At 40.2% G+C, this 12,151-nt stretch overlaps 2 protein-coding genes across 2 annotated transcripts in view; both read left to right on the top strand.

The window, feature by feature from the left end:
* Positions 1-12,151, top strand: part of ITM2C (integral membrane protein 2C) — a 350,051-nt gene that overhangs the window by 228,610 nt on the left and 109,290 nt on the right. The window lies entirely within an intron of this gene.
* CAB39 (calcium binding protein 39) overlaps positions 1-12,151 on the top strand; it is a 76,751-nt gene that overhangs the window by 11,499 nt on the left and 53,101 nt on the right. The window contains exon 2 of the mRNA XM_050751144.1: positions 3,332-3,488. Within this exon, the coding sequence (XP_050607101.1) occupies positions 3,375-3,488 (114 nt within the window). The 5' untranslated portion in view covers positions 3,332-3,374. The remainder of the gene's footprint in view (positions 1-3,331; positions 3,489-12,151) is intronic.

The following is a 12,151-nucleotide window of genomic DNA, read 5'->3' as shown; positions in this document are numbered from 1 at the left end:
ATGATTTTTGAGAATTATTACACTCATACTTTAAAGAGGATAGTTTTTAACTGTATTATTTATTTATTATTTATTTATTTTTGAGATAGAGTTTTGCTCTGTCACCCAGGCTGGAGTGCAGTGGCGTGATCTCAACTCACTGCAACCTCCCCCTCCCGGTTCAAGCGATTCTCCTGCCTCAGCCTCGTGAGTAGCTGGGATTACAGGCGCACGCCACCACGCCCAGCTGATTTTTATATTTTTAGTAGAGATGGGGTTTCACTATGTTGGTCAGGGTGGTCTTGAACTCCTGACCTCGTGATCTGCTGGCCTCGTCCTCCCAAAGTGCTAGGATTACAGGTGTGAACCACCACGCCCGGCCTTTAACTGTATTTTTAAAACTAAATCATGAAAAATGATTTATTTACCAATGTATTTGGATCCTACTGAGGAATGTCACTTCTTCTTTTGGGTAGTTGTTACTGTGTTTCTTTTCCTTCTTATTTAAATTTAAGTTAGGGTCTTTCTCTGTCACTCAGGCTGGAGTGCAGTGGTACGGTCACCACCTCTTAGGCTCAAGTGATGCTCCAACCTCAGCCTTCTAGTTAGCTGGCTGGGCTCACACGTATGCACCACCATGCCCAGCTAATTTTTAAATTTTTTGTAGAGACAGAGTCTCGCTATGTTGCCTAGGCTGGTCTCGAACTCCTGACCTCAAGCAGTCCCTCCACCTCAGACTCCCAAAGTGCTGAGATTACAGGTGCGAGCCACCTCACCTGGCCTGTATTTCTATAGAATACAGTCTTACTTGTTCATATGTTCTGTAAAATCTTAGCTGCCTGGTATATTAATTAACAGAAATAATTGTGTCGTGCCTCCCCTTGCCCCCACAGAAATATTTTATATATGTGTTCTTTTTGGTGGCTGTACTCTTTCTGCTATAACCAACTTTTGATGTGTGGTAGGACTTGTAAACCTCTGTTACCCTGGAAAGTCACATCTTTCGCTATTGAGCCAGAGCTGAAAATATCTCTGTTGCATAGCACCGTAACACTTCCTGCAAATACCGTTTAAACATTCCCACCCTCCACATCACTGCTGTTATTTGCAGAGTTACAGATAGGAAAGAGAATATTTTCAGAGGACATATTGTGAGTGTGATACACTGTTTATGGAGAAGCAACCTGCATGCCCCCCCTTCCACGCCCACTCCCCTGCCCAAAGGAAAAAGTAATGATCCAGGAAAAGGAAAAGAATGACCCAGGCTTTTTGTCCCGTCTAGCTTGTAGAGCAATCATATGACAGCTAGTTGAGAGTGACTCCCCTAACATCAGTTCAAACTTTTAGGCATGGAAAAGTTATTTAGAAGTGGACTTAAACATCTTTGGATTTTATGGCTGGGCATGGTGGCTCACACCCGTAATCCCAGCACTTTGGGAGGCCAAGGTGGGTGGATACCTTGAGGCCAGGAGTTGAGACCAGTGTAGCCAACATGGTGAAAACCCATCTCTACTAAAAATACAAAAATTAGCTGGGTTGGTGGCTCACACCTATAGTCCCAGCTACTTGGGAGGCTAACGCTGAAGCCCAAAAATCGCTTGAACCTGGGCGATGGAGGTTACAGTGAGCCAAGATTGTGCTACTGTACTCCAACCTGGATGACACAGCGAGACTCTCAAAAAAAAAAAAAAATTCTTGGATATTTAAGAACCTATGACAAAGGACATGCATTAAACTGTTTCTCTTTGGTTAATGAAAATGTGGTTTTAATTTTATCAAAAAAGTATTTACAAGGTGACAGAAGGTGAGATAGGCAATATTTGGGGTTAGAGATGGGTCGGAACAGTTCACATCAGAACATGTTGAGAAATAACATACTCGTTTATGATTTAGTTGTAGGCTTGACATTAGCATTCATTTGCATGTTTTAAACATTCTTTATAAACAAATATGTAAGTCACTCTATTTCAAACTTAAGGGAAAAGCACACAAGTTTGTTCATCAAATGAAATATTAGGCAAAGCTCAAAAGAAGTGTTACACTATGCAATGGACGTATTTTTGTGTTTATATAGAAGGAAAACCGTAGGGTTGGGGTGTCTGAGAGCCACCTTTTCTTACTTGGGTGTGTGTGGGGAGCACCTTGGGCAGTTAAATATAGGATTTTGAAACTTAGAAAACCACTGATCTAAATGATCCATAAGGTTTTTCTAAAAAGTGTCATCTTTTGGTGTCTGATACGAACCTGTTTAGTGCCTATGAGTTTAACTTCTAGTTGTTTTTTTTTTTACTGAAAAATGGTTAACTTCCAACATGTTCCCCAGTCACTTCCATTGTTTGTCTTGTTAACTTTGTTTCTTCATAGTGCCTTCTTGGAATAGTTTCATGTCCTCCTTTTGGATGATGTAATACTGTGGTTTATGTGGTTGAAATGTTGTTTTCTACTACACCCCCCAAATTAAGAACTTCTAGAAGTTCATCATCCCCAGGGTTTTATCCAGCGAGTTCTTTCATAGGAGATGGTCAAATCCAGGCAAATACATGTTGACAACTGTCACATAGGGGATTAGAAGATTTAATGGGAGATTTTTTCCCCCATCCAGCCTTCTCTCTAGCTCTGAGACCCTGTGACTGCCTGAATAAGAGGATGATACGGTATGCCAAGGAAGTGTGTGTCATATTCGGGGCAACCCACTGGGTGCTTAGGAGGAGCAGCATGAACACCGGGAAAAGAGCGTCTGGAGAGACCTAGATAGTAGGCTGTTGCTAGTGCTGTTTGGCTAAACACACTACCTAAGTTTTTGCCTCAGTTGCCTCAGCTATAAAATAGATAGCTGTCGTTTTGATGTACAGTGTAGTGATTAAGGATACTTTGGATCAAGACAGATCTGAGCTTGTTCGACCACTTAGTACCTTGAGCCTGACTCTCAACCTTGCTAAATTTCACCAGTAAACAGGAGCAGGAGATTGTTAGAAAGGGTTTCATGAAATGATGAATTCTAGTGCTCAGCATCAGGCCTGGCAGTAACAGTTGCCCTGTGAGTGGGAGCTGCTGCTCTCTACCTCAGTAGCATCAGGCAGTGTATTCATCCCCATTTGGGTGGTTAGGAGAGCAGTTGATTTGAAGGAAAGAAAAACAAAGTGTTTTGAAAAATACAGTGTTCTGTAATTCTAAGACATCTGTGTATTATCATTTCTTGCATATATTTGTGGATTTCCCTGTTCCTACTGATTTTGAAAGTTATGTAAAATGACTTTCCTAAACACGGGTTTTCTTCCCAGATTAGGATTTAGAAAGTCTGTCTTCCATTGATCCCAGTGTTTGCTCACATGAACCTTGTGCTGTGTTCTAGGTAGCACAGGTGGAGTGCAGCGGAGGCCCCTCCCGCTGCCGTCATGCCGTTCCCGTTCGGAAAGTCTCACAAATCTCCAGCAGACATTGTGAAGAATCTGAAGGAGAGCATGGCTGTTCTGGAAAAGCAAGACATTTCTGATAAAAAAGCAGAAAAGGTATGGATTTGGCTTTATTTATATTTGAAATCTCTTAATTAACAAATGCAAGACACCTTACGTGAGAAATCAGTAAGTCCTAATTTGGGTTTATTTTGGATTTTAAAAATAACATCGAAAAGCAGCATATCCTGCTGTTGCAACATACTAAAATTCTGTACTTTCATCTAACAAATAGATTTCTAACTGTTCTCTCAGGTTTTCAAGTTTATTTAAATTGTGTTTATTTCATTCTTGAAGTGTTTGATTCTTATTTATTTATTATTACTAATTACTTTTGTAGAGACAGGGTTGTGCTATGTTGCCCAGGCTAGTCTCAAACACCTAGCCTCAAGCGGTCTTTCCACCTCTGCCTCCCAAAGTGCTAGAATTACAGTTATCAGTTATCTGCTTGGTTTGTTTGTTTGTAAAAGTTTTAAAGCAAGAACAGAAGGAAGTAAAGTACACTTGAAAGAAGGCCAAGCAGGCAACTTGAGAGATATAAGTGCCACAGTTACCTGATTCTTGAAATCAGTGGTTCCCCCACAATCTTCCTGGGAGGACATCCCTCCTGGTTTTCTTCCTATATTTACTGTATCCGTGCCAAGTGCCTCCAGCTACCCAGTCACCCCAGTCCAAAACCCAGATTTCATCCCACTTGTGTCTTGCCCTCTCTTCCCTAAAACATAATTGTTCACTAAATCTTGTTCAACTCCCTAAATTGTTTATGAATCAGTTCTGACTTCCATTCCTTCTAGAAGAAGATGTTCATACTCTTTGTGATTTTAGCAGTAGCCTTCTTACTGCACCTTCTAAAAATCATCTCTACATCTTCAGTGTAGATTCTTCTTGTAACACACAGGACCTTCGTGATCTGGTCTTTGTTTCTCTGAGTAAATTGTAGAGGTTTAATGTCACTTACCCAAAATGCTTGGGATCAGAAGTGTTTCAGAGTTTGGATTTTTTTTTTTTTAAGGAATATTTGCATGTACATAATGAGATCTTGGGGATGGGACCCATGTCTAAGTATGAAATTCATTTATGTTTTATATACACCTTATATACATAGACTGAAGGTAATTTTGTACAGTATTTAAAATTTGCATTAAATGAAGTTTGTGTACATTGAAGTATCAAAAGGCACAGATGTTGCTCTCTCAGCCACCAATGTCACAATCTCTGGTTCTGTGGCATCATCATTCCTGACTCTGAATTTATATGCTACCAATAAGCAGCCATTTTCTTACACTTATTCACATGTAAGTACTTAACAGTAAAAAATATGACATACCATTAATAATACCAGGCTGGAGCGCAATGGTACTGGAACTAAGGTGGTACCTTAGTTCAGGGTAACTAAGCAGCATAGTAGTTGTATCACTTGTATCTGTTCTAACCTCTTAGATAGAATGTCATAATCATTATTTGATTTGGGATTTCTGTTATAAGGATTATACTTGCAGTGTAGAATGGATGCTTTCAGGTGAGTTGGAGGAGTATACAACTGATTATTCCTGCTCTAAATGGTCCTAGCTTCGGTACCTATGAGTTATCATTTCTGTTCTGTCTGTATTTTCCTTTATTGCTTATTATTACCTTTTGGTATGTGCTGCTGGCTGATCTTAAGCTTACCCAGCTTCCTTTCATTTTCTCATTCTGTTCAATGTTTCTAATGCCCTTTGGACTAGGAAACTAGATTAATTGAAACAATTTATAATAAGAGAATATAGATTCTAAGATAACTTCCTTGAGTAAGGTAAGTGATACTGTTTTTTGTTTTTTCTTTTTTGTTGTTGTTGTTGTTTTCTGAGATGGAGTCTCACTCTGTCGGCCAGGCTGGAGTGTATTGGCACGATCTCAACTCACTGCAACCTCTACCTCCAGGTTCAAGCAATTCTCTTGTCTCAGCCTCCAGAGTAGCTGGGGACTACAGGTACCTGCCACCGTGTCTGGCTAATTTTTGTAGTTTTAGTAGAGACGGGGTTTCACGATATTGGTCAGGCTGGACTCGAACTCCTCATCTCAGGTGTTCCACCCACCTCAGCCTCCCAAAGTGCTGGGTTTACAGGTGTGAACCACCGTGCCCTGCTGGCAAGTGGTATTGTAAGCACAGGATTCAAGTACATTTCTCATTTTATCAGTCAATGGGATATAAAAATACGAAAAGTTTAGCTCCAGAAACTAGAAACAAAGTGACCTCAAGAAGTTAGAGGGGACTTTTGACTGAACCACATTAACATCTACTCACTCAGAGGGTAATAGCACATAACTTGGCCTCCCTCTCATGGCTGGACATCTTCAACTTCAGGAAGCACTCAGCAGTCCTGATAGCCTACGGGCTTTGCACAAGTTGGAGGCAGCTACAGCCAGCAGAGAGCAGAGGTGTTACCCATGACTAGGCTCTAGAGGCAGTCGGGAGAGAGCAGACCCCACAGAGTAGACATGATACATGTCTGCTGGAACTGCCCTCAGTGCCTATTCCTTAATCCTTATCCTAAAACTGCAAATTGATGAAAGGGTAATGTGTATGTCCTATAAATTTAAAATGGTTCATCTTTTGTCTGTGACTAAATATGTTGTCTACTCATTACATTCGTTCTATTCATCAGAATCATACTGAACACTTACTAAATGCTGGGTCAGATTTTAGTCACTGGGGATATAATACTCGATAAGATGGACAAGGTCTCTGCTCTTTCGTAGCTTCCGTTCTAATTAAGGAAAGCTGAACAGTAAATAAGTAAACATAACTGAGTAAGAATTTCAGTTGGCAGCAAGTGCCACAAAAGCAATCGAATGTACTGATGTGATGATAGAGACATTCCTTAAACTTTTGGGTCTCAGGACCCCCTTTATACTCTTAAATTATTGAAGACCGAAAAGTGATTTGTGTAAGTATAGGTGTGTTATCTATTGATGCTACGCTATTATAAATTAAAACTGAAAAACTTAAAAATATTTATTAATACATTTAAAAGTAATAAGCTCATTATAAGTTATAATAATGTATTTTTATGAAAAATAACCATACTGTCCAAAACAAAAAATTTAGTGAGAAGTATTAGCATTGTTTTAAGTTTTTAAAATCTCAGTGTCTGGCTTAATAGAAAACAGCTGGATTATCTTAGCTACGTTTGTAGTCAAACTGCTCAAACATTATCTTGCTTTAAGCATATAAAGAAAATGTATACCTAAAGTTGGACTTGGTGGCTCACACCTGTAACTTTAACACCTGGGAGGCCGAGATGGGTGGATCACTTGAGGCCAGGAGTTCAAGACCAGCCTGGCCAACATGGCAAAACCTTGTCTCTACTAGAAATACAAAAATTAGCCGGGCACGGTGGCACACGCCTGTAGTCCCAGCTACTCAAGAGCCTGAGGCACAGGAACTTCTTAAACCTGGGAGGCAGAGGTTGCAGTGAGTTGAGATGGTGCCGCTGCACTCCAGCATGGATGACAGGTGAGATTCTGTCTCAAAAAAAGAAAAGAAAAAGAAAACCTGGTCTCATAGCTGTGTAGTTAGAAAAAAGAGCAGTATTTTAATAGCCTTTCAGATACTGTAACATATTTAATACCACACTATAGGTGGTTTCTTGATTGGTTACAGAACATTAAACTATATGAATGAACTTTTTATACTCGGTACTTTGAAAGAAACTTTTACCAGTACATGATTTTATAACATGTTTTGGTCATTTAGAAGGTACAAATGGTGGCTGGGCATGATGGCTCATGCCTGTAATCCCAGCACTTTGGGAGGCCAAGTCGAGTGGATCACTGGAGTTCAGGAGTTCGAGACTAGCATAATCAACATAGTGAAACCCCTTCTCTACTAAAAATACAAAAATTAGCCGGGCGTGGTGGCGTGCTTCTATAGTCCCAGATGCTCAGGAGGCTGAGGCATAAGAATTGCTTGAACGGGGGAAGCAGAGGTTGCAGGGAGCCAAGATCGTGTCACTGGACTCCAGCCTGGGTTACAGAGTAAGACTCTGTCTCAAAAAAAAAAGAAAGTACAAATGGTCCCCCACTTAAGATTTTTCAACTTTACAATGTTGCAAAATAGGTGTACATTCAGTAGAAACCATACTTTGAGTACCCATACAACCATTCTCTTTTTCACTTTCATAACAATATTCAATAAATTACATGAGCTATTCCACACTTTATTATAAAATAGGCTTTGTGTAAGAGGACTTTGCCCAATGATAGGCTATTGTATTCCAAGCACATTTCAGGTAAGCCATGCTAAGCTGTGATGTTCTGTGAATTGGGTGTGTAGTACATGCACTTTTGACTTAACAGTATTTTCAACTTTTGATGGGTATATCTGCGTGTAGCTCCATCATCAGTTAATGAGGAGCATCTGTGTTGGATCACTGACATAATACAGATCTCCCAGATGTTGACACATTATACAGATTATTAAGATTATTATTAAGATTAACATTTTTAAATAACACTACTGATCTAGCCGGGCGCAGTGGCTCACGCCTGTAATCCCAGCACTTTGGGAGGCTGAGGCGGGCGGATCACGACGTCAGGAGATTGAGACCATCTTGGCTCACACAGTGAAACCCTGTCTCTACTAAAAATACAAAAAATCAGCCGGGCGTGGTGGCGGGCGCCTGTAGTCCCAGCTACTTGGGAGGCTGAGGCAGGAGAATGGCGTGAACCCAGGAGGCGGAGCTTGTAATGAGCCAAAATCGTGCCACTGTACTCCAGCCTGGGCGACAAAGCGAGACTCTGTCTCCAAAAAAAAAAAAAAAAAAAAAAAAAAAAACACCACTGATCTTATTAGAAGAGTCTTGAATATTGGGATGTGGTCAAGCTTATTCATGATCTATTCAGAATTCAGATTTGGCAACAAATAACGGTTCGTCGTTTTCCTTGAAATGACGGGTTCATTTTATTCATTTTAGAGAAAATATCTGCCAAATAATTCAAATCTGAATAATTTGTCTTTCTTCCAATAACAAAAGCAGTTAGTTGAACTTACAGTTGAAATAATCACACAAGGACTTTTCTTTAAGATAACCAGTCATTCTATAAGGAGCCAAAAGTACTTTATATGTACATCCCATTTGTTAACTCAAGTGTTAAAAATACTGTGTGTATATTCAAAGGTCAAGATTTAATAAAATTAATTTTTTACTGCTTCATGAGCATTCTTAAGTTGGACTTTTTTTTTGTTTCTTTGTTGAGACGGAGTCTCGCTCTGTTGCCAGGCTGGTGTGCCGTGGCACAATCTTGGCTCACTGCAACCGCCACCTCCTGGGTTCAAGAGATTCTCCTGCCTCAGCCTCCGAAGTAGGTGGGATTACAGGCGTGCACCACCATATTCAGCTAGTTTTTTTTTTTTTATTTTTAGTAGAGACAGGGTTTCACCATGTTGGCCAGGATGGTCTCAATCTCCTGACCTGGTGATCCACCCACCTCAGCCTCCCACTGGACTGACATTTTTTTAACTGAGTGCACGGTGATGAAGACTGCAATAACTGCCATTATAGTTTGGTGTCACTGCCTTGGTTCATGCCAAGGTGTCAGCACCATCAGTATAAATAGCAATACAGAGGGAGGAAGCTCATGTCTTATATGAAAACAGCCTTGACCTTACAGACCCTTTGAAAGGGTCTTGAGGACGTCAGGCGTCCGCACTTTGAAAGGTACTATGATAGTTAAAAGACTGTGTTTGAGAGTGGCTGCAGGTAGGGAGAATGTCCTAATTTAGGTCGGTTATGTAGGGAAAGTCTTGTTGAGAAGGTGACATTGAAAATGAGTCTTCAATGATAGAAGGCAAGTTTAGTGGCTGATGGAATCCATATCATCTGCTTGACTAAATGAGTGATTTTCAACCAGGGGCAATTTTGCCCTGAAGGGGACTCTTGTAATGTCAGGAGACATTACAAGTTGTAACACTAGGGGAATACTGCTACTGACATCTACTTAGTACAGGCTAGAGATGCTGCTAAACATGGAATGAATAGCCCCCCACAACAAAGGGTTATCCAGCCAAAAATGTTAACAGTGCCGAGATTGAGAACTCCTGCCCTAAACCAGCATTGAACAAGAATCGACTTTGCACTATTAGGATAAACAAAACAAAGACAAACATTTGAATTTATTAAAAATAAATTTTAGTTCAAAGGAAGGAGGCATTTCTGAAGAGCAATCCATGCAAATTACTTATGCTGAAATAGCTTAGGAGGGAAAAACCCTGGAATTTCCGGTTCACTTTCTTATCAGGATTCAAAAGGAAGTAGCAACTAATGCAAATGATGAAGAGGGTACTAAGGCAAATGACGAAGAGGGTACCAAGACCTGAAAACAATGGAAAGGTGAAAATTGAATCACTAAATTGAAAACAGTGAAAAACAACTGATGTCATACTGAAAATCTGATGACTTTAAACCCAGGTGCTTGCGACTTGTTCAGCGTTGTTCTGGAAATTCTAATCAATGCATAAAGACGTGGTTTAGAAATAAAGAATATACCTATTGCAAATAGGGAAAATTAGTGTAGAGATATTTATAAACATTTACAAAATACAAGATAATTAATGGGAAGATGAGAGTTTATTAGGAGAGAGAGAAAGAGGCTAGGAAGTGCTACAGTCTTTAAAACAACCAGATCTTGCATGAACTCACAGCAAGAACTCTGTCATTACCATGGGGAGGGCACCAAGCCATTCATGAGGGATCCACCTCCATGATCCAAACACCTCCCACCAGGCCCTACCTCCAGCACTAGGGTTATGTGTTTTCTTGGGACAGGGTCTCACTCTGTCACTTAGACTGGAGTGTGGTGGCACAATCATAGCTTACTGCAGCCTCCACCTCCCGGGCTCAGTCAGTCCTCAGCCTGCCAAGTAGCTGGGACTACAAGCATGTGCCACCATGTTTGGCAGATTTTTCTATTTTTTGTAGAGACTGAGTCTCAATGTTGCCCAGGCTAGCCTTGAACTCCTGGGTTTAAGCTTCACCCAAATTGGCCTCCCAAATTGCTGGGATTGCAGGTATGAGCTGCCATGCCTGGCCTGGGGGTTACATTTCATTCAGCATGAGATTTGGAGGGGACAGATACCCCAATCATATCACCAACCATATCTAGAAAATGTAATTTTACAAAAAAGTAGCTCTTTCACTATAGCAGAAAAAAAAAAAAAAAAAAAGGTATAAGATGTCCAGGAACATTTTCATCAGGAAATACTCTGAACTTGTATGAAGAAAGCTCAAGGACCTTGTTCACAGGTACAAGAATTACCTGGTCTGTTATCAGATGTAAATATGGAATATAGCTAAAATGCCATTTCTTCCCAAATCATGCTTAAAGCAATTCTATTCAGATCACAGCAGAATCATTTTGAAACTTTACAAATACAAGTTCTACTCTGTTTTGAAGCAAAATGCATACTTCAAAACCTATTCTTCACGCTCATCATTAGCAGAACTGTCCTTTCAGTTTTTCAGGTCAAAATCTTAAGGGGTCACCCACGACTACTTTCTCACTCCCCAGATCTATCCATTTTATCTGGGGGGAAAAAAAAAAAGGTCCAGAATCTAATCCCATCTCCCCATTTTCCTTGTTTCCCCTGAGCTGTCCTTTTCTCTGCCCTGGATTACTGTAGTGTCCTGCTCACTGTCTCACTGGTCTCCCTTGGTTTCCCTACGACCATAGTGATTCTTTCAAAACATTAGTCAAATAATATATTCCTTAGAGTAAAAGTCAAAGTCCTTACAGGGGCCTAAAATTAGTTCTGCAGGCAAATCTTGTAAGGCCTATTTTTATCAATCTCGTGAGCTAAGAATGGTTTTTACATTTACAGAGTTGGTTAAAAAAGCAAAGTATATGAGGCAGAGACCTTATATGGCCTGCAAAGCCTAAAATATTTACTGTCTGTTCCTTTGCAGAAGAATAAATGCCAACTCCTGCCCTGAACAGTGAGGCCCATGACCTTTAGTGATCTTGTCTCCTAATATTCTTCACCACATTGGTCTCCTTTCCTCATGCACTCCAGTCATACTCCCACCTGTTGTAGACCTTTGCATTTGGCTTTTTCCTTTGCCTGGAAGGTTCTTTGCCTAGTGCTCTATTTGGCTTACCTCCTATCTTTTTCAAGTCTTTGCTCAAGTGCCATTTTTCACCCAGCCCTCTATTTAAAATGCAGCACTACCCTATGGCATTCCTCTTCCCCCTTATCTTGCTCTGTTTTCCTGTGTGCTATACTTAATGATACATGCTATTTTCCCCATGTTAGACCGTCAGCCTTTCAAAGATAGAGCTCAACAAATAGTTGTATTTGTTGAAAATGGAATAAAAAACAGGGTTACTAATAACACAAAACGCAGTCATCTTGTTCTCTTCTGAATTCTTAATCTTATCTGAATTAGTTAAATATTGCTAAGACTGTTATAACAGTTTATATATTGAAATTGTGACTGAGGAGAGAGTACCATAGCTAGATATGTTCTCTCTGGATTCTGTGATGTTGGCCGACTACTGTATTATATTTCTTTTCAGTGCTACTGCCCACAGAAGTAGTAAGATAAATGTCCTTTCTCAAGAGCTCTTTACTGGTGGTCCTGGTATTGTCCGTGTAGGTTTATATTCATCATGTTCCCTGTAGTTAAGGATGATCCGGGGACATTTTTCCCAATTAGATAAATAAACATACCTAATGGATGTAA

The sequence above is a fragment of the Macaca thibetana genome, chromosome 12, assembly GCF_024542745.1.
Source record: "Macaca thibetana thibetana isolate TM-01 chromosome 12, ASM2454274v1, whole genome shotgun sequence".
NCBI classification, from domain to species: Eukaryota; Metazoa; Chordata; class Mammalia; order Primates; family Cercopithecidae; genus Macaca; species Macaca thibetana.
Note: the sequence above shows the minus strand (reverse complement) of the source record. Positions and strands in the feature narration are given on the sequence as shown.